Here is a 21,106-nt window from a genome sequence, read left to right on the forward strand (position 1 = left end):
CGTTCTTCACTATCTTCTCTTGACTCGGTTGTCAGTGAGTTATTGGATGAAAAAATATGTTTTCAATTTTATTTAAAAAAAATTATTTCTACTTCTATACAAAAGTGCCTTTTAAATCATCCTTTAATAATCAGAACAAACTTTATATAAGGGTTGCATTGTTTGGATTTATTGGTTACTTGTATGTATAAGAGTTTTTCTTTTTCATTTGATTCCTATGTATTATAACAACTAGAGTTTTATTTAAATTACTCACAACTTGATTTTTGATGAACGAACTAAATGTATTGAATTTAATTATTATTTTACTCATAATTATTTCAAGTATGACATCAATATCTTGCCTTTTGTTTCTTATTCTTTGCAAATTATAGACTTGTTTCATATTCTATTTTTTGTTTTTGTTTTCTACTTAATAAATTCTTGATGTCTATAGTTATCACATAATGAGTTTGTGAGGAGGTGTTAAGAAATATATGGTTATTTTGTATTAATTATTAAAATAGAATAATATTTTTTTATTTGGTTTAGCTTGTATATAATTTTTTTTATTTAGATTAAATATATTTTTTTAAATTATTATAATCATACAATATGAATGAAATCATAACCTCTTTTATTTATTTTTATTTTTTTGGATTGTTTAAAACCACCGTAAGTCAACAATTAATGGATTTTCATCCTCGTGCTCCAAGATAGCCTTTCTAATATTCCGGCAATCGATGGCCTCCTCTCTTCTGCTTTTGGATAGTTATTGTGTCTTCCTCGAATCAAAGTTGAGATGTTCATCTACACTATCTATCTTGTGCCAAACTAGTAATATAAATAAAAAATACTTTTAGAATATTCCTAATATGTTATAATTAATACATATCAATCATTTTATATGTCAAAAGCATAACAAAATACTTCAACCAAACACTATTTAATTGTTTTTAAATATTTATAAACAAAACACATGCAATTCCCAACAACACGACAATCTAGAAATGGTTCTAACTATGACCTTGCCTTGGAAAAAAAATAAAAATAAAAATAATATTATTCCCCCCAATAAAAAAAACAATTTTAAATTTTAGAATCTACCCCCAATAAAAAAAAACAATTTTAAATTTTAGAATCTAAACTATTGAGATCTAAGTTTGTGGCTTTCCTGGCTCCAACTCTGGGTACTAAAATAATAAAATTATATTAAGAAATGTGCGAGAGAGGAGCTTTATGTATGTGTGTGAGAGGTCATTTGTCGAAGAAATTTAAGTCATTTTTTTAAGACTTTTATTCCAAAATCATTTCGTAAATATTATGAGCTCTCGAAACTATAGTAACAGTATAAAGCAATTGCAAGCTTAGGATGATCATGTCAAGTGTGTTGAGGTGACATTCAGAATCATTACAAACAATTCTTGAGAGGGGGCCATGAACGTGGGTTGATCACCAATAAATATTAATTCCATTTTACTTATATATATATATATTTATATAGGAATATCACGTCACATTAAAAGAAACATGGCTTCGTTAATTTCTGTAATGTGTTTTCATCAAATTTAAGAGTATTTAATTATTAAATCAATACATATCATAATTTTATATGAATTTTATTGAAAATTTCTTTTAAAATCTTAATTTAAAAAACTATAATTTATATATATTTTTAATTTATTTTTTCGAAGCAAAACCACATAAACTACACCACCACTAGTAAACACAAATCCAGGGGCCGGGCTTCGAGAGGCAGCTAGCTAGCTTTTAGACAAGACCAACCTGTAGGCAATTTTGGTGCCTTTTCTTGTTTCAGCAAAGGAGAAGTCCAAAACAAACAAGACATGCATCATTCGTCTGCATATATTTGTTAAAGAACATCCATATAAAGCAAGATTACTTAATTAATCAAACCCACCATAGAACTTATCCAAACGTTGACGACGACGACGACAACAAGCATTCATAATGCAAAAATCAGAGTGTACGTACGTAGAGAGAAAAGGATGGCCATGAGTTCTTGATGGAAAGCTTGATGATCCCACCAATATTATAATGAATGATGGTGATATTGAGATTAAGGATAAGATATGAAGAGTTGAAGACACGTCGACATGCACGAGCTCGTGGAAGCAATGAGAGAGAGAGAGAGAGAGAGAGAGAGAGAGAGAGGGGAGGAGGCCGTTGTGACAAAAGGAAAATCCTAGAGGTACGCTGCCTTCCAATTGTTTGGGGATGAAGATTGGGAGGGAAGACTACTTTTGTTGGTCGGAAAATAATACAATTATGGACCCCAAAGTCTTCTTTTTTCTTTTAATTTCCCTTTGCAATGTATACTTAGGGTTCATGGTATAATAAAATATATAAAACTTGTAAGAATTGAATTGGTAATTAACATGAACATAATAACCATTTTTTCTTTTTATTGTCAAATTAAGAATTTGAACTTAATTGGGATCAATTAGTTACTTCTTATTAATTTGATTTTTATTCGAGTACACATACTTTACCAAAAAGCTAATTTCTCAATGAAATCTTTGCTCTTATTTACTTACTAGTATACACACATTAGATTTTGAAGTTAGTATTTATTATCTTTTATATGATATCTTTTCTGCTTATCCTTATATATATATATATATATATATATATATATATATATATATATGGATATTCAAGATAATGTTTTCATATAATTTTTATAATAAAAATAGTTTTTATACCTTTATATAAATACTCGCGCATTAGAGTGAGAATAATTATAAATAGACAATATTATTTATAATATTTATTTTATAGTGGTTTTTGTATGTTATTTATTATCGATAGATATATATCTACAATATATACAATACTTGAGAAATCTTAAAATGTTCAAATTTAACTAGTAATTTTCTATTAGTCTATACTATATTGTTAAAAATCCGTAACTTCCATGAAAAAAGGAGGAAAAGTTCTACCGCTATTTAACACCACCTTAAATTCCCTCATTTTTACGATCTCTTGTCAACTGCTACGTTAATTTAACAATAATAATAATAATAATAATAAAAACTGTTGTGCAGCTTGAGACAGTGCTCTCATGCTCTGTCGTGTCCAATTGGTCGGTATTTTGATGAGATTCCTGTACTGAGACTACTTGGATTACTTTCATTTCATCATGTTCATTGCATGGTGATCCTTGTCTTGCTGAGTGGCTTTTGAAAATTACTTGATGAAAAGAGGCTCAGGTTGAATTTGTTTGTCGACGGCATTGCTTGGCATTTATGCAGAGCGTGGAAGTACTGAAGCTGCTGGGAGAATTTTGGATGAGTATAAGAGTTCGGTTACTTGGACGCTATGATTTCGGTATATGCAAAGTCGAGGTCACCTGAACTCTGCTATGTTTCTGCGTTTGGTTTGTGTTCTGGTAGGACAAAGGAGATAGAAAATTGGAGTGATTTTTCACTATTGTTTCAGATGTTTTTGATAAGTTGCTAGAAAGGGATGTTGTTTTATGGAACTCGATGATTACAGGATATGCTCAAAATGGACAGTCAGCAATAGCAATTGAACTCGATGATTACAGGATATGCTCAAAATGGGCAGTTAGCAATAGCAATTGAACTTTTTCATTGAATATAGACTGAAAACCAGATGAGGAGGCGATGGTCAGTGTTATCTCAGCATATGGACATCCTGGGGCTTTAGAATTGAGTAACTGGGTAGTTAATTTCATCCTTGAATTGAAGGATAATTTGGTTGTCAAAAGATAAAATTCTTTGATTTTCATGTATTCAAAATCTGGAAGTATGAAGGATGCCCAGAGAGTTTTCCGAAAAATGGAAGACAGAGAAGTGGTTTCCTACAGTAAATTGATTACGGGGTTTGCTGTTCATGGTCAGGGAAGTAAAGCCATAAAACTATTGTCTACCATGAAAGAAGAGGGTGTTAAAAGCATGAAGCCGTGGAGGATTACTGGAAGAATGCCAGAGGGTTTTTGAATCAATTGAAACCCATCTGTAGATCATTCTGCTTTCATGGTTGATTTGTTAGGTACGCCGGGGAAACTCGATGAAGCAAAGAGATTGAATGGTAGCATGCCATTGAAGCCGCACGCAGGAATTCATGGCTCCCTTTTAAAACCTAGCAGAATCCATAGCTCTTTGAGCTTGAACCCCAAAACTCAGGAAATTATGTTTTGCTTCCAAACATGTGTGCCTTTGCAGGAATGGGGAGATGCTGAGGAGGGCAGAGAAATGATGAAGAAGGAGTATAGAAGGCAACTATAAACATGTATACTACTACTACACGGGTTTGTAGTAGGAGATAGATCGCATGATAACAAATGAAATTTATGAGCTGTTGGCCGAACTTGAAAACAAAATGAGAAGGCTTGTGCACAGAGCTAACAGCTGTGTGCTTAGAGAAGTTGCTGAAGAAGAGAGAAGAAATGGTGGGAACTCACAATGAGAGAAACTGGCCTTTGTTTTGATCTTCTTGTTAGTGAACCAGGTTTTGATTTTCTTTGTTGCTGAGAGTGGCATAAAGATCCTTTAGCGTTCGATATTTGGACAGTTTCTTTGATGATCGTGAGCTCTAAAGTACACAATGATAGCAGTGCTGTTATGAGCATATTGATAATTACTTGATAAAGGGTTAATTTAATTAAAGAAGATTAATCTAAAAGGCTATTAGGTAGGACATAGGAGACTAGCATGCCTGCAATTGTGGACGGATGAGCTGCCTACATGGCATGGCGCCAACATTGTCTGCGGCCGACCAGGGATAAGTTGAGTGGTCATAGATTTCCAATCCGTGGTTTACAAAAGTAAATTTTTATGATGGAGCAAGAAAGTCCATGCAAGGAAAATGCCAAGAAGGCAGGATGAAGCAAGCAGCTCATGAGCAAGCACTAGGCAAGAAGATGGCATGAAGATTGTGGAGTCAAATCATCTTACCGCTATCCCATATGCCAGAACTTGGAAGTTATTCCTCAATGAGTTAGTACAGCATTATCTTTAATTTACAAGCAATTCAATTGCGAAACTATAAGCTTAGATACTAGATGGATCATTGAAGAATCTGTTTAAAGGATAGAAAATGCTCTTTTCCTCTGGTTCTGCAGGAGTTCATGCCAGGCTTTGGCTATAATTGTGACCAACTTCAATTTGTATGAGTATCCAATGAATTATGGGGATAATGTCTGTGTTTCTTACAGATAGGCAAATCTAATACACATGGAGGCTTGATTTTGGCCAGCACTCTGGTATTTGGAGATACTTTTATCCTGCCTCCGAGATATCAAGACTTTGAACATGGTGATGGAATTGTGCAGGTGTTTGTCATGGGATTGGGATCTATACTGAAGGCTTGCCAACCAGTTCAAATTAACTTCAATGGAACCTATCATAAGACAATCTAACTTGGGATAGCTTGGTCGTTGTTGTATCAATTGTTATTTAAACGATGATCTTCCTCGTGGTAAAATCTTTTTCGTAGTGGTTCATTTTCTTCCCACTCCTTCCTTCGAAGAAATCCAAGAAAACTTCGAAGCTTTAAATAAATCTAGTCAAGCCCACAAGAATAAATCTCTACTTCTACCTCAAAGCCATTTTTTTTTCCTGTGTCCTCCACTCAATTCCTTAAGAATATGTGAACGCATACACAAATGTCAACCGTTAGTCGTTGGTGAGACCTAATCAATCTTCTGGGAGTTTCTCAGCAATGTCCCACATGAATAAATAACCCTAACCCGAACCCTAACCCTGCATGTCAACATCAAAGCACATGGTTTTATAGCTTGGACTAGCAGTGGTAAGTCCGTTGGTTCCATCATTCCATGGAAGCACCTAGGTTCAAGGATTAAAATAAGAGATAGCACCTTAAAATATCCTGCATTGTTTGCTTACTATAAATAGTCCTTCACCTCTCCACTAAACCAACCAAAGCCTGGTACACAAAGCTTGTGATTGGATTTTGCACTATAAATAGCCCTTTTCCTCTTCACCTCTCCACTAGACCAACCAAAGCCTGGTATCTACAAAGCTTGTGAAAATGGAGGCTTTATACCCCAGCTCAGAGTTTAACTTGAAAGAGGTGCCAAGAGGACATCTGAGCTACTTGATCGGCGGAGGCGGCGTCACTGTTTCCGTTCTCTTTGTCTGCTGGATGCTGTATGTGTTGATGAACAAATACAACTTCTCCATAGGTTGTAAATGCTCCATCTCCAAGTCCCAATTGCGTGACATTGAGTCAGTCCCAAGCTAATGACATTTAATTTATATACAAGGGATTTCTGGACTTAGATTCGGCTAGTCTGTACATCTTCATGCTAGCTTGGCTTTTTATTTTTTTCTTAAAAAAAGATGACAAGTTATTTTTATTCAAAATAAAAATTTAGTTATTTTTTATCCTATATATGTAATTAAAAAAATAAATAATAGATTCCCATTTTAGCTGTCTGTTTGTTTATGAAATGGATGCTCTGTTTATTTCTAAGATTCGATATCTATATATATCTTAGGCACTATAATTTTTATTTATGTAGATGTTTGGGCTAGCATATGCACACCACAATTAATCTCATAATTCACTGAATATTTTACAAGTCTAATAAACATGTAAGACATCATGAGAGTGACAAACATCTACAATGAGATTCGAATCCAGGTGTAGAGAAAGGAAACAAGTCTCTTCTTAAGAATATGTGAACGCATACACAAATGTCAACCGTTAGTCGTTGGTGAGACCTAATCAATCTTCTGGGAGTTTCTCAGCAATGTCCCACATGAATAAATAACCCTAACCCGAACCCTAACCCTGCATGTCAACATCAAAGCACATGGTTTTATAGCTTGGACTAGCAGTGGTAAGTCCGTTGGTTCCATCATTCCATGGAAGCACCTAGGTTCAAGGATTAAAATAAGAGATAGCACCTTAAAATATCCTGCATTGTTTGCTTACTATAAATAGTCCTTCACCTCTCCACTAAACCAACCAAAGCCTGGTACACAAAGCTTGTGATTGGATTTTGCACTATAAATAGCCCTTTTCCTCTTCACCTCTCCACTAGACCAACCAAAGCCTGGTATCTACAAAGCTTGTGAAAATGGAGGCTTTATACCCCAGCTCAGAGTTTAACTTGAAAGAGGTGCCAAGAGGACATCTGAGCTACTTGATCGGCGGAGGCGGCGTCACTGTTTCCGTTCTCTTTGTCTGCTGGATGCTGTATGTGTTGATGAACAAATACAACTTCTCCATAGGTTGTAAATGCTCCATCTCCAAGTCCCAATTGCGTGACATTGAGTCAGTCCCAAGCTAATGACATTTAATTTATATACAAGGGATTTCTGGACTTAGATTCGGCTAGTCTGTACATCTTCATGCTAGCTTGGCTTTTTATTTTTTTCTTAAAAAAAGATGACAAGTTATTTTTATTCAAAATAAAAATTTAGTTATTTTTTATCCTATATATGTAATTAAAAAAATAAATAATAGATTCTCATTTTGGCTGTCTGTTTGTTTATGAAATGGATGCTCTATTTATTTCTAAGATTCGATATCTATATATATCTTAGGCACTATAATTTTTATTTATTTATTTATGTAGATGTTTGGGCTAACATATGCGCACCACGATTAATCTCACAATTCACTGAATATTTTACAAGCCTAATAAGTATGTAAGGCATCATGGGAGTCACAAACATTTACAATGAGATTCGAACCAGGTGTAGAGAAAGGAAACAAGTCTCTTCCACCGCTGGGCTAACACCTTAAGTACAAACACTATAATTTTATATAAGGGCGAGTTTGATTTTTAAAAAGTAATTTTTGAAAACTTAATTTTATATTTTTTTGTGTTTGTTTGTTATTAAAAAAAGATTGGCTAATAAAAAATAATTTCCAGTTAAAGAAAAATTTGACTTGGTTTCAAGAAAAATATTTTTCTTTCATTTTAGGGAGAAAAATATTTTTTTTAAATTATAAAAAATTTAAAAATATTATATTATTTGCTGATTATATTAAATTTGGTTTTTAAATTTTTGATTGCTATATATATATATATATATATATATTGTTTTGATTTTTTTTTTTAATTTCATCTCTTATAGTTTAATTTTTATATTAACTTTAATTCTTATTTTCATAATTTTTATTTATTTTTTTCTTATTATTTTTTAATTGAGATTTTTTATTTATCAAATTTGATCATTATCCTCCTCCTTTTAATTGTTACTTATTTTATTTAGAATAATTTATGAAATAGTAATTATTATTATTTTAATTTGTTTATCTTTTAATTTTTTTAATTTTTAAATTTGATCTCTATTATTTTGATTATTATTTATTTTATTTGAAATAATTTATAAAATTTATTCTTCATTATTTTAATAATTTTTTTTAAAATAAAATATTAATAAGTTATTTTACAACTTATTTTCTATGATTTAATTCAATATTAAAAAATATTTTTCAATTTATTATTCAATTATACTACTGAATATCAAAAAATAATTCATTTAAAAATAATTACTTTTCAGTAACCAGTAACCAAACCAGATTTAAATCTCATTAAAAGAATTTTAACCTTCTGAAACCACAAACCAAAGCACAGCCTGGTTTGCATCAACAATGGAAAACAACAGAGAATTAAAAAACAATTCCTTTAAACTATTTGCAGGGTTACTAATTCTCTCCAATTCCAACTAATTGATAGGTCAAAATATTTCATGCAAAAATAGTACAAAAATGCACAACTAGCATCTGACGAACAAAAAGAAAAAGAAAAAAAATTCTCTTTCTCGATCCAACACTACGTTCCCACACTCTGGGGTTCCTCAAATCAAATCCCCTCTTGGGAATCAATAAACACAAAAGACAACAAATTCTTTTCGACGCTTCGATCTGGGGGAAGGGGAGGGGAGTCATTTGAGAGGAGGCTGTAGAAAAAAACATTGCATCCACAAACTGAAAAAAATGCACCAACGATATATGAAGAAAATAGCTACAATTGCCACCAACTATTTAACAACACAATTCCGAAGAAAATTAGACAGAAGGAACAATGAGTAGCCAAACTTAGAAATCCAATCTGCAGTTATTCAAATTCATTGACTAAAGTGGACAACTGGTTCTGATCAACTTTAAAAACGTTAAAGAAAAACTTCTACCCCTTGTCTGCTTTGTTTAAATGATGTTCATCTTTGACTTCCAGCATCTAACTTTAAACCCTAGCTCTCTTGCCGCTGCAACTTGGGCACTTGTACTGCTTGATGTGCTCAGCTTTGGCAGGTGTAATCTTGACACATTTTCCATGGAACCATTTCTCACACATATCACAGCAAATCCAGAACTCATCAGTTCCATAGCTTTCACCACATGCTCCACAAGTAGCACCCTGTTCATCATCTTCTTCTTCCTCTTCCCCACTCTCATAGTCTTCCTTGGGTGGTGCAGATACCTTTATAGCCTTAGTCTGGGGCTCAGGTTGCCGGGATTGCTTAAAGGCCACATCCAAACAGCAAAAGAAATTGTAATCAGAACAGTAATGAGAAAGGAGTAACATATAGTTTTTAACGCAACTCTTAACTTCCTACCATCTTCCCACTTGATTTGCTTTTGCCACTGTTGTTGTGAGTGGCAGTTTGTTCCTTAGGTTGCTTAACATTTCCAGACACGGCCTCGAATATTGTGGGGAGCTCATTTATCATCTGGAAAAGCCTCTTCCTGTCAAGTCAAAAGTTCAATCACAATTAGAATGATGTTCTTATTTGTGTTTTTTGTATCCCAAGTTGCTCGCTAGTGTGTGTGTTGGGGGGGGGGGGGGGTTGGGGGGATAACATGGGGGTTTGTTATTCTAACATGGGGATTTGTTATACTTGAAATACCAATGGCTCTTGTCCTAGGGAAATTAACAGAGCATGGTGAAACCTTCCTTTTTGTGACATGAAAATGTTCAGCTCTATTACATGTAAAGCACAAAATAAATCTGAAAAGAATTAAAACAGCAAGAATGAGGTAAAACATAGAACAGGAGAAACACAAAATTATAAGAAATGGGATCAAAAGTAAAATAAGTGGAAAGGAAGTTCAACTGAAAGATTAGGAGTTTAATGACTAGGAATATATTTTAACACTTGGCTGTAAAACTTCATTACTAGATATACATGTCAAGTATTATTAGTTCTTTCAGATCCTGGGTCAAAAGGTTTCATTACCTAGTTTTCAACACGCACTTCATGCAAACCAAGTCAACTGCATCTGATTTTCAGGACAAGTAAATTCTATAAAAGCAGAATAGCCATTGCACAATTTCTTATTCAAGCACAATAATTTATACAAGGTAAGAGGAATAAATGTGTTGATCACTAGTTTGATGTTTGTGTAAACACTTCATTTTATGCCAAAATAGCATGCATGGTTCAGATTTTAATCCCAAATAAGTTAATCTCACATCTGAGCATCATGTTTAACTAGCTAGAAAGAAGGAAAGTCAAAATTTTCCTAACTTAAAAAAATAAAACTTCTCCAAGAATCCAACACCTCAGGCAACGATGATTAGAAAAAAGTTAAAATACCCACTTGATAAATATGGAAATGATACTAGCAGAAACAATAAAAAGAACAAGACATGATCAAGTTGGAAGAAAAATCAATTAGATGAGAACTGGGGGAAAAGGCAATTGGAGCAAGCAAGATAAGTATTTAAATCTTTGCCTAGGACTCTGAATATCGTATAAAGAAACATGACTCCCTATAGATGTCATCTAAAAAATGAGGTCCTTGTAGATGAGTAAACCACAATAATATCAATTTTTTAAGACATCTAAATCAACAGAGGACAAAATCATTCCAGATCTGCTATATTGAACACCATGTTTTGGAATTAATACACTCAAAAAGATGAAAATAAAGAGTCATTGCCTTATGCTAAATTTATGACATGTTTAAATTTGTAAAGGATAATGAAAGGTAACTACAAAGTGCACCAGATTTCATCAGCGCCCTTTACTAATAAAGCACTTTTTAAGAAATAGTCTAAGCTAACGGCTAAGAAATAGAAAGAAGCAAAAGAGAAAGGAAGCACCAGAGTGATTTGCGCCCATAAAAACAACTCAAACTGCATATGGAAAGAAAACGATTCCATTCCAAATAGCATTGAAACAATTTAATTCCTCAAATTAATGAACATGGCTTTGGGTTTTTTTCCTTATAGATGTCTGTTCCAGATGTTTCATGGTTGATTATGTATGTGGTCATAACTGAGTGATAAGATCACATGCAAGGTGATGCTAAATTGAAATGCAAAAACAAGTTGATCCAAAGAAAATGCACAGATTAGACACCATCAAGAAGCCAGATACTGGGCAGTTCACTCGGTTGATAAAAATAAGCAAACTAGAAATGTCCAAAATAAGCTTAAGACCAAGTGCAAAATTATACATTTCAGGGAAAAGAGAATGAAGTGGTTTGCACTTGTATATTTCAAATTTAAACTTGGCAAAACCAATTGTAAATTAAAACAGCATCTTAAGGCCATATCGGCAAGAAGAAAACTCAATCATACCTTTCATTCTTACCAAACCCAAAACGTGCACCAAAATAAAATGCAACAGCAAGCAGCCATGAATCACTGTGAACTGCAACAAGGGATAACCAGTCCTTCTCTTGCATCCCATCCCTGGCAAAATTTATACCTAGTGCAGGCTCAGGAAGTTCAGGGGGCACCTCCTCCACAGGCAGGTTAACTTCCCATGTCTCATTTGGAAGTCCATAGAGACACAAGTTCTCCTTATCTGCAAACTCAAATTTGATATCATGATGTGCCTATTCATTCAAAATAAATACAATCAATCATGTAGATTTCCACGAGCATATATGTAATAGGTGGACTAGGAGCACATGCTATAATTTCCACAAAATCATTGACCTCCAACCTTATTTTAAAGCTCAGGTTCGAGATATCCTCCATAATCTACCTCAAAATGATCAAATAGATATAAATGAAATGGAATAAGATCACTACTCAAGAATGCATTTCATTTTGTAAAGCACACTGATAACAAAATAAATTATAATAACTGAAATTCCTTCACCATAAGGTAAGCAGGAAATCACCACATCACTAATGATTTTGCTTTTTCCTTGTTTTGTGGCAATGATACAAATGAAATCTTTGTTTCCCAGCACTTCCATACTAGAGATACTATATGCACATGCTATAATACTCATTTCCCGAGTCTATGTACAAAAATTTTCTTTAATTAAGTCCACAAGAGGAGGAAGCTAAACCCCAAGAATAGTTACCCATGCGCATGGATGTCCTAAATTCCTAAGTGGTTAGATTTCTCAAAATGGTGTGTAATGAATTGCACATACTCTGATTTTAAACTGAATGTTAAAGATCTGCAATCTGTATTCCAGGTGATTATTTCAAATATTGAAAACATAGCATGGCCAATAATGAATTTGGCAAAGGAAGTACTCCCACATGAGGCTTTCACTTGAGAATGAGTGGACAAAAAATGTCAATTGACGGCAACTATCAAACTAAAAATATTATGGGCCACCTTAAACCGTTAGATATTGGGGATTTCATCCGATTATGCAACCATCAGCAATGAGGTTTGCAGTCACAGCAAGCCTCAGGTGAATGGATATTAAAACGATGCATGAAACACTCATTGCGGAAGAGAAACAACTGGGGATTCAGAACAGAAAAAAGTTATATACTGAAAAACACAGCTGTATTTTGTTAAAATCAAAACCACTGTTAGCATATTACAGTACTTTCGCTCCTCACAAAATCACTCAGCGGCTCTTGGTGTATAGAAACAACGAAAACACAGAAACAGCAACAGCAACAGAAAGACAAAGCTCAAGACATCCTCCACTCAAACATACCCATATTTGAAAACAAAAGAAAACGTAAAATTCATAACGCAAACAGAAAAAAAACATCTTAAAAAAACAAGATCATAAAATTCACACATAATACATCAAAATTTACGTAAAAACATACACAAATTTAAAACAAAATAACAAAAACAACGAAAGAAAATTAGAGAGAGAAAAACCCACCAGGGTCACACTGCTGGTAAAACTTCTCAACATCTGCAAGCAAAAAAGAAACAAACCCATCAACTAATTTAAAAAACAAACAAAAACCAATAAAGAAAAGACAGAAATGAAGCATAAAAAGGTAAATTTAGCCAAGAAAATAAAAATTAAGAACAAACCAGAAGTAAGAGCCTTGATTAAACCAGAGCGTCTGCCTTTGAAATCACTAAAAACTTCTTCAACGGTACGCGGTATAGGATGCGGTGTTCCCTCCATTTACAATCTCTCTCTCTCTCTCTCTGTATATCTCTCAAGAAAACGAGATAATAATGCAGTTTTGTGGCCTTAATTGAAGGAATTAATTAGGGTTTTTGTTGTTCATGGATGAAATAAGGCCCTCCTCCTAGCCTAGGGTTTGCTGCTCTGCTCTGCTCTCCTCTCTTGTTTTTCAATTTTTTTTTTTTCCGATTTGATTTGTGGGCAAACAGAAACTTCCTTTTATCTATATCTACGTTCATGTCGTCTATTTAGAATTAGAGAGTTGAATTTATTATTTAATTCCCATATACATATATACATAGACATCAAACTATATAATATAAAAATATGCAACAGAGAACATTACTTTTATAAAAATAATTTTTTTATTTTATGATGTGCATTTTAAAACTAAAATTACGAGATAAACCCGAGTCAATAAGTTAATTTAAATTAACATTGTTTTAACCATAGTTAATTATTTTTGGTCACACTTCGCCTTAGGTTGAAGGTTTGGTCCGTTGCTACAAGAATTCCATGTTATTTGTCATCTAATGTACAAACCCCACCAATAAGGGGTTGGTCCGGCAATAAAATACTTTGTCCTTCAGTTATTAAACCTGATATATCAATGAACCGATTTAAAACCAGGGTCAATTTCAGGTGAATCTCAAACAGCATATTTCAAGTTTTTTTTATAAAAAAAATCAAACAAAATTTTATTAAAATTTCAACTAGATTAATATAATCAAATATTGATTTATTGGATAAATCAAGTAACTCTCGTTAAATTTAATATAAAACTTAATCCAGACAAGACTTAAATAGAAAATCTAAATTAAACAGTAAGGTCTTAAAATTTAATGGAAGACAAATAAAAAATAAATTATATATTTTATGATTTTATTTATAAAAGTTTATATTTATTAGTTGTGGTAATATTTATTATTTTAAAACTTGATTTGATTCGGTAAATTAATTTATTGCTTGGGATATACATCGAATAAAATCTCAGTAAAAATAAAGGAATATTTATTATGATATGACCCGATTAAAAACTCAATTAACTCATGATTCAATACCTTGAGAAAACCCAATCAATACCAATTTTTTTTAAATAATATTATTTTTAGTTTTTATAAAATAAAAAAATAAATTAACTTTAGCTAGCCAGGCAATCTATCTGACTTGTAACCATGTACTTGGCCCATTGGCCCGGTGCGGGTTTAAAAACTAACGCAATGCGTGGGATCGAAGCATTGCCGCGAAAACAAATGCATGCAAGCAATATTTTGTAAGCATTGAAAAAGAAAAGGGAGGACAGGAGGAGGAGCCCGTTTTGAGCAGAGCAGCAGATACCGTACTTTGCTTTTCTTGCTTGATTCAATGCTTTAAAAACGAAGCCACCCTTTTATGTTGATGTGTTAATCTTTTCATTCACCCTTTCTTTCACTATGTCACCATGTGTTCGATAAAATTCCCCAACCATTTGAAAAGAAACCGACCCCACATAGTTAAAGGGCTTTCCATGCCTTTTTTTGTTTTGTTTTGCTTTTTTTTTTTTCTGTATCTCAAGCCCATCAATGAGTTATTTTGTTCACGCTTTATGGTGTTTATTGTTTATTTAAAGTGTTTTGATTATTGTTTCATTTCGATTGCAGTTACAAGGCATCTAGCAGATTTGAAGAGTTGATTTTTTTATACCTTTTTAAGTGGCAAGTTCTGATTGCGTGGGTACTGAAACTGTATGTCTCATTCATGGGTTCGGGCTCTTTCATCACGAAAGAGGCATTATGGTGTAGGAATCCTACATAGAAGCATTAGCAGCAGCAGCGGCTCCTGCTGCTCACATTTTTCCAAAGTGAACATTGAGAATAACCCTCTATTTACAGTTTCATTCAGTAAGTGTTCTTCACAAACTACTAATTAGATTTTGCTTCTTGTAGACATGTGAAACATATTTTGGACTCATCAAACTTGTTATTGATGTACAGGATCATTGTTTAATAATGCCAACATTATAAATGGAAATACTTTAATACCTCCTGATTTAAAGTGTTGTCCGTTAGCCCCAAGATGGCAACTTTATCGGGGGTATGGCTCCGCGGTTCAACAGAAGATGCCAGAGTTGGTTTCTGGTTCAGGTGAAGATGTAACAAGCAGTGATTTGGAGCAGCTTGATTTTTGTTCTGACGATGGTGGTACTGACAAGAAAGTCACGGTTGTGTATGAAAAACCAATTGACTTTACCAAAATTGACACGAACCTGCTTCCAACTGTCATTATTGTTGGACGTCCAAATGTGGGGAAATCGGCTTTATACAACCGGTTAGTTTCATTGGGTGTACATGTAAAGGGCCAACATCTTTTTGATGCAACTGCATGATGTTTTTATGAGATTTATTAGTTTATTAATCTATTTGGGGCTATCTGTAGGCTGATTCGGAGGAGGGAAGCTCTTGTGTATAACACGCCAGATGATCATGTTACTCGAGATATAAGAGAAGGCATTGCCAAATTGGGTGATTTGCGGTTTAAAGTGTTGGACTCAGCTGGCTTAGAAACAGAAGCAGCTTCAGGGTCCATTCTTCAGAGAACAACTAGCATGACTGCAAATGTGCTCGCAAGAACTCAGTTTGCAGTATTCTTGATAGATGTGAGGTCAGTCTGTATCTTAAGTCTGAGTTCACTTCAAAATCACAAGATGGTAAATAAGTTGGGAAAATTGTGAATATGGCATTTGTCCCAAGTGGAAAAAATTGAAAGAGTTCATGTCACATATGACAAAAAAAAGAAAAGAAAAGAAAAAATGAGGCATATATTGCCAAGTTGCATATGACCTTGGTTTTTTTATTTTTTATTTTTGCATTATGTGAGGTGCTAGTGTCTGACAAGCAAGTTTGTACTCCTATATGCTACAGAAATAGACAGTAGAATTATTTTATGGAAGCTGAAACATGCTACCAACTTTTACCTATAGTGCTTGATTCCTTCTTAGAACTTAGTATTGACCATTGTAGGTTAACAAAATATCCGTTGGTGCAAATTTTTTACCATTTCTTGGTGTTATATTGTGATCAGAGCTGGATTGCATCCATTGGATTTGGATGTTGGGAAGTGGCTTCGCAAACATGCACCTGGAATCAAGCCTATAGTAGCAATGAATAAATCTGAATCACTTTGTGATGGTGTTGGCTCTATTTCTGATGCTGCTGATGAAGCCCGCATGCTAGGATTTGGGGATCCGATTGCAATATCTGCTGAGACGGGACTGGGTATGGCAGCTCTCCACGATGCTCTTCAGCCTTTGATTGAGGATTACATGCTTCAAGTTTTAAACAGTAAGATTACCTTTGCTTTATAGGATTTGGTATTGCCAGATTTTCAGATTTTTTTATTTTGTTTTATTCTGAGCTTACTTGTTAGTTGCACAAGCTATATGTCATTACATAGAGGTACTCTGGGTCATCTTGATGGCTTGATTGAATGAGGTCCTCAATTCATCTTGATCCATGACTTTGGAGCACAAATCTAGCATTGTCTCTGGAAAATGATCAAAGTCTGTGAGTAGGCATCTGGAAAGAGAGTGTTAAATTGTCAAGTCATTTTGTGGACATGACTTTCATTTTGATATTCTTTAAAGATGACTCAAGAATACAAAATGAAAAGGCAAAGAAATTAAATTCTTAAAAGTTCTACAAATTTAGGCAACATGCACCTTGGTTGTTTGGGTCAATTTTTTATATAAAATAAGAACATTATTGCTCCTAAAATAAGAACATTACATCTTAATCATAGGGTGTTGCTTTGTGATGGATTGTTTGCTTATGCCATTATCATAATTTTTTAATCATACTATGCTTTTTGATTAATCCAAGATAATTGTGACCAAGACAATGGGTATGGCCCCAGTCATGTTGATGATGTTGCTGGTGAAGTTGATGAGTCCAAGTTACCATTACAGTTAGCAATCATAGGAAGACCAAATGTTGGAAAGTCAACCTTGTTGAATACTTTGGTACAAGAAGAACGTGTGCTTGTGGGTCCAGAGGTTGGTCTGACGAGAGATTCTGTCAGAACCCAGTTCCAATATGAGGGAAGAACTATATATCTGGTAATAGTCTGTATTTTGTGTTTCTTATTGTATTTTAGATCTAATGGATTACTGCTGCAAATTCACAGCATACCAGTTTTTCAAGGTTCACATTAGCCTGTGTCCCTTCCTGTGCTCGTGGATGCTATTAGTTGCGTAGATGCATCTTCAAGGGTTTATGCACCTCACTCAGCTTTTTTGTTTTGGAAGAGAATGGATCTCTATTGAAAAAACAGTAAATCAGGTTGCTATTAGTTGCATAGATGCATCTTCAAGGGTTTATGTACCTCAGTCAGCTTTTTTGTTTTGGAAGAGAATGGATCTCTATTGAAAAAACAGTAAATCAGGTTGCTATTAGTTGCATAGATGCATCTTCAAGGGTTTATGTACCTCAGTCAGCTTTTTTGTTTTGGAAGAGAATGGATATCTAATGAAAAAACAGTAAATCAGGAAATATAAATAAAAAGAAGATGCACAGAGATTTAATTGGTTGCTCTCTCAACTGGGACAGGTGCAGAGTGAATAATTATTGTTTGGTGTGACAAGGAGACTACTGATGCTTGGCTTAGTCCAAGAACAACTATAATTGTAGTTTGTCTGCGCAGCCAACATTCAGGTTGTTGTGTTGGGCATAGGTGCTTACTGTCTGGGATAGTTGGGATTGTGACAAGAGGAAGAGTTTGTTTTGGTGTTGGAAATTCTTGAATAAGGTGGTCTCTCATATAATTTACATTTCTAATTTGACTTAGGGGTTGGTGGATTGTAGTTTGCCTTAACTCTGTAATTTTTCCAATGCAATCTTGATTAAGGTTTGGTTTTGAATTTTATTATTGAAATTTTCAATTAATTTAGGGTTTTGATATGATGAATTCATCTAACATTCTTACTCCCATTGGGGTTTATTCCTTGGTGCGTAAGTAGACATGAAAGTTGGATCTAACTTCGAAAATTTGTATGGACTTATCAAATGGGTATGCATTCCCAAGTTCCGCTGGATTGAACTGAGAATAAAATGCTATAGCTACATTGATACAACAATTTAAAAACTACAGGGTCAATAATGATGCAACCTGTAAATGATGATTTTGTTCCCTACTTGAGTGAGATCAAGAATTTTCATTTGTAGCTATTGTTATCAACTGACATACATTGGACACTTGGATCTAGTCCAATAAGACTCCATGAAGTAATATTCTGGATAAAATGTAATTGCTTTTTGCGAGCCTTGGTTTTTAGATTAATTTATTATTATACTTGTTACATAATGTTTTGGGTTTGGTTATTCAGGTTGACACTGCAGGTTGGTTGCAAAGAACAGGTCTAGAAAAAGGACCATCATCACTGAGTGTGATGCAATCAAGAAAGAATTTGATGAGGGCTCAAGTGGTTGCTTTGGTGCTTGATGCTGAAGAGGTGTGTCTCACATTTATTGTACTCTTTTCATCTGTTAGAAGGAAGAAATTTGCACAGTCAATATGACTATATCTGTCTGAGTGTCTTTTTAATTTGCCTCTTGGGGGTGCTTCTCTTGTATGCTTCCTGTCAAGTAGAGCAGTCCTATGTGGGGCCCTCTTATATATTTTGACTTGTCAATAAAGATAGACAAAAATACCGAAGGTATTCGAACCCTCCAGTCCTGTTAAAGTTTGTGATGCTTGATATAGATGGGTCTTACAGAGTCAAATGCAGTAAAATGACAATGGTTGGAAAAATTTATGCATGAAGAACGTGCACTGCACAATATTATAACTTGGGGCAGGTATCTTCCCATTTCTAATGCTTTTCTTTGCTATGCTATTTGTGTATGGGAATTAGGTTGTGAAAGCTAGACGTAGTATGACACATGCTGAAGTAGTTATAGCAAGAAGGGCAGTGGAAGAAGGCCGTGGCTTGGTTGTTATTGTGAACAAGATGGATATTCTGAAAGGGAAACGAAATTCAACATTATTTGACAAGGTCATGGAAGCTGTTCCTTTAGAAATTCAGACGGTTATACCTCAGGTTTGTCTAATTATATGTTGTTGTCACTGTTATTTTATGCAGTTATACCCCGGTGGTTTTATCTTAGGTGCTTTCAACAGTGCATTCACACACACACACACACTAGCGAGACTGATTATCAGTTTTCTTTTATATAGAGTTGAGGTCCTTTTAATTTTGGCATGTAGATTCTTTTTTAAGATAAGACAATATATTTCATATTGACCAACAAAGTTTCTTAAATACATGCGATGATTGTTTAAAATCCAAGGATATTTTTGTCAAATTACATGTTTCGATGCAAAGTTTGTGTTTTATATCTAGTTATGGATGTATAGTTTGGTTTAAAAGTACCTGTAGAAAAAGAAAGAAAGAACAAGGATAGAAGAATCAGAAGCTTCTGATACCTTCAGATGCATTTTGTGGAATAATGCTCTGCTTTCACCATCTACTTATATTGAAACATTTACGTTTCTCTTAGCTTTGGGGTATATTTGGTGGTGTAGCATTAACTCAGCTTTGTCTGCAGATCACAGGAATACCAGTTGTATTCACTTCAGCATTAGAGGGCAGGGGCCGGATTGCTGTCATGCGTCAGGTCATTGATACATATGAAAAATGGTGCACAAGGTTGTCCACATCCCGGCTTAACCGTTGGCTGCGTAAGGTCAGCCCTTGTTCTTAGCATTTCTCTTTTCCAATAACCCAACATCAAGAATTTTACTTCTTTATACCTGTGCCGGCTCGTGCTCAGGGTATTGGTTAAAGAACTCTCTTTGTGTGCCTATTTGCTCAGGTTATGAGCAGGCATTCTTGGAAAGACCAGGCAGCGCAACCCAAGATCAAGTATTTCACCCAGGTGAAGGCCCGTCCACCCACTTTTGTTGCCTTCACAAACGGAAAGACGCAGCTTTCAGATACAGACCTCAGGTTCTTAACGAAGTCCCTAAAGGAAGATTTCGACTTGGGTGGGATCCCAATCCGAATCATGCAACGGTCTGTTCCTAGAAAAGGTGGTGGTAACAGAAGCAAAAGCACCCCTTCTGCAGGCAGGATGGCTGAGAGGTTCTTGTCTGACAAGAGAACTGCTGATGTTTAACATGCAACAGTCATAGACTAGTAATTTATCTATGGCTAAAAGAATCTTGTAATTTACAAGGTGTGGAGTAACGAACATAAATTTTAATTTTGTTATATTGTATAGTTGCTATTGCTTCTTTTTAACTTTTCATAGTTGAAATTTTTGTAAGCAGGCAAAGGAATTTTTTGGAAAAGCAATGGTTTTTAGTTGTGGCTGGCCTCAACCCACCGCTAAACATCATATTCACAACCAAATTGGTGGTTCCTGCACTGACTCTTCTTTAGCTCGACTAGCAATGTATCGAGATGTGTGTTTTTGTGGTTTAGCTAGGTTTTTAAAGTGGTTTTTTTTTTTTTTGTGAAAAAGTATTAAAATTGATTTTTTAGATAATTTTGATGAGTTGTAATTAAATGGAATATTAATGTAAATAATAACAACTATATAATCTACGTCAACCCTTCATCCAAATGAACTAACCAAGGAGAAACAACTATAAATTAGTAAGGAAAAGAAAATCTACGAAGTTGGAATTTTGTTGTTAATTTTTGAGAGAAAAAAGCTGTTATGTGTACAGTTTTATAAAGGCAAATTAGTAATGAAATTTTGTTGTTAATTTTTGAGAGAAAAAATAAATTAGTAAGGAAAAGAAAATCTACGAAGTTGGAATT

At 34.2% G+C, this 21,106-nt stretch overlaps 2 protein-coding genes across 3 annotated transcripts; one reads left to right on the plus strand and one right to left on the minus strand.

Moving 5' to 3' along the window:
* Nucleotides 1–8,938: 8,938 nt before the first annotated feature.
* AL6 (alfin-like 6) lies at nt 8,939–13,521 on the minus strand. Its single transcript, XM_011030137.1, has 5 exons — nt 13,206–13,521; nt 13,048–13,080; nt 11,534–11,762; nt 9,564–9,693; nt 8,939–9,466 (listed from the first exon to the last, which is right to left on the minus strand). The coding sequence occupies exons 1-5, from the start codon at nt 13,300–13,302 to the stop codon at nt 9,191–9,193; spliced, it is 765 nt and encodes a 254-aa protein (XP_011028439.1). The 5' UTR covers nt 13,303–13,521; the 3' UTR covers nt 8,939–9,190.
* A 967-nt stretch (nt 13,522–14,488) lies between these two features.
* Nucleotides 14,489–20,631, plus strand: LOC105128455 (uncharacterized). 2 transcript variants are annotated; one of them, XM_011030139.1, is made up of 10 exons: nt 14,489–14,644; nt 14,946–15,185; nt 15,279–15,612; nt 15,721–15,945; nt 16,366–16,625; nt 17,163–17,398; nt 18,665–18,790; nt 19,193–19,378; nt 19,887–20,024; nt 20,154–20,631. In XM_011030139.1, exons 2-10 carry the CDS (start codon nt 15,032–15,034, stop codon nt 20,454–20,456), a joined length of 1,962 nt encoding a protein of 653 aa, XP_011028441.1. In that variant the 5' UTR covers nt 14,489–14,644; nt 14,946–15,031; the 3' UTR covers nt 20,457–20,631. The 2 variants fall into 2 exon arrangements, with proteins under 2 accessions (XP_011028441.1, XP_011028440.1); XM_011030138.1 differs by lacking the exon at nt 14,489–14,644 and having other exon boundaries at nt 14,859–15,185.
* The last annotated feature ends 475 nt before the right edge of the window (nt 20,632–21,106 follow it).

The sequence above is a fragment of the Populus euphratica genome, unplaced genomic scaffold (assembly GCF_000495115.2).
Source record: "Populus euphratica unplaced genomic scaffold, PopEup_1.0 scaffold14.1, whole genome shotgun sequence".
NCBI lineage: Eukaryota > Viridiplantae > Streptophyta > Magnoliopsida > Malpighiales > Salicaceae > Populus > Populus euphratica.

Excerpts from the sequence above, each read along its gene's own strand:
- AL6 (XM_011030137.1), bottom strand. The coding sequence starts at position 13,302 with ATGGAGGGAACACCGCATCCTATACCGCGTACCGTTGAAGAAGTTTTT. Across the intron at positions 13,081-13,205 it reads AATCAAGGCTCTTACTTCTG|ATGTTGAGAAGTTTTACCAG; the intron begins GTTTGTTCTTAA and ends TTTTGCTTGCAG. Across the intron at positions 11,763-13,047 it reads TTACCAGCAGTGTGACCCTG|ATAAGGAGAACTTGTGTCTC; the intron begins GTGGGTTTTTCT and ends TTGAGTTTGCAG.
- LOC105128455 (XM_011030139.1), top strand. The coding sequence starts at position 15,032 with ATGTCTCATTCATGGGTTCGGGCTCTTTCATCACGAAAGAGGCATTAT. Across the intron at positions 15,186-15,278 it reads TCTATTTACAGTTTCATTCA|GATCATTGTTTAATAATGCC; the intron begins GTAAGTGTTCTT and ends ATTGATGTACAG. Across the intron at positions 15,613-15,720 it reads AAATCGGCTTTATACAACCG|GCTGATTCGGAGGAGGGAAG; the intron begins GTTAGTTTCATT and ends GGCTATCTGTAG.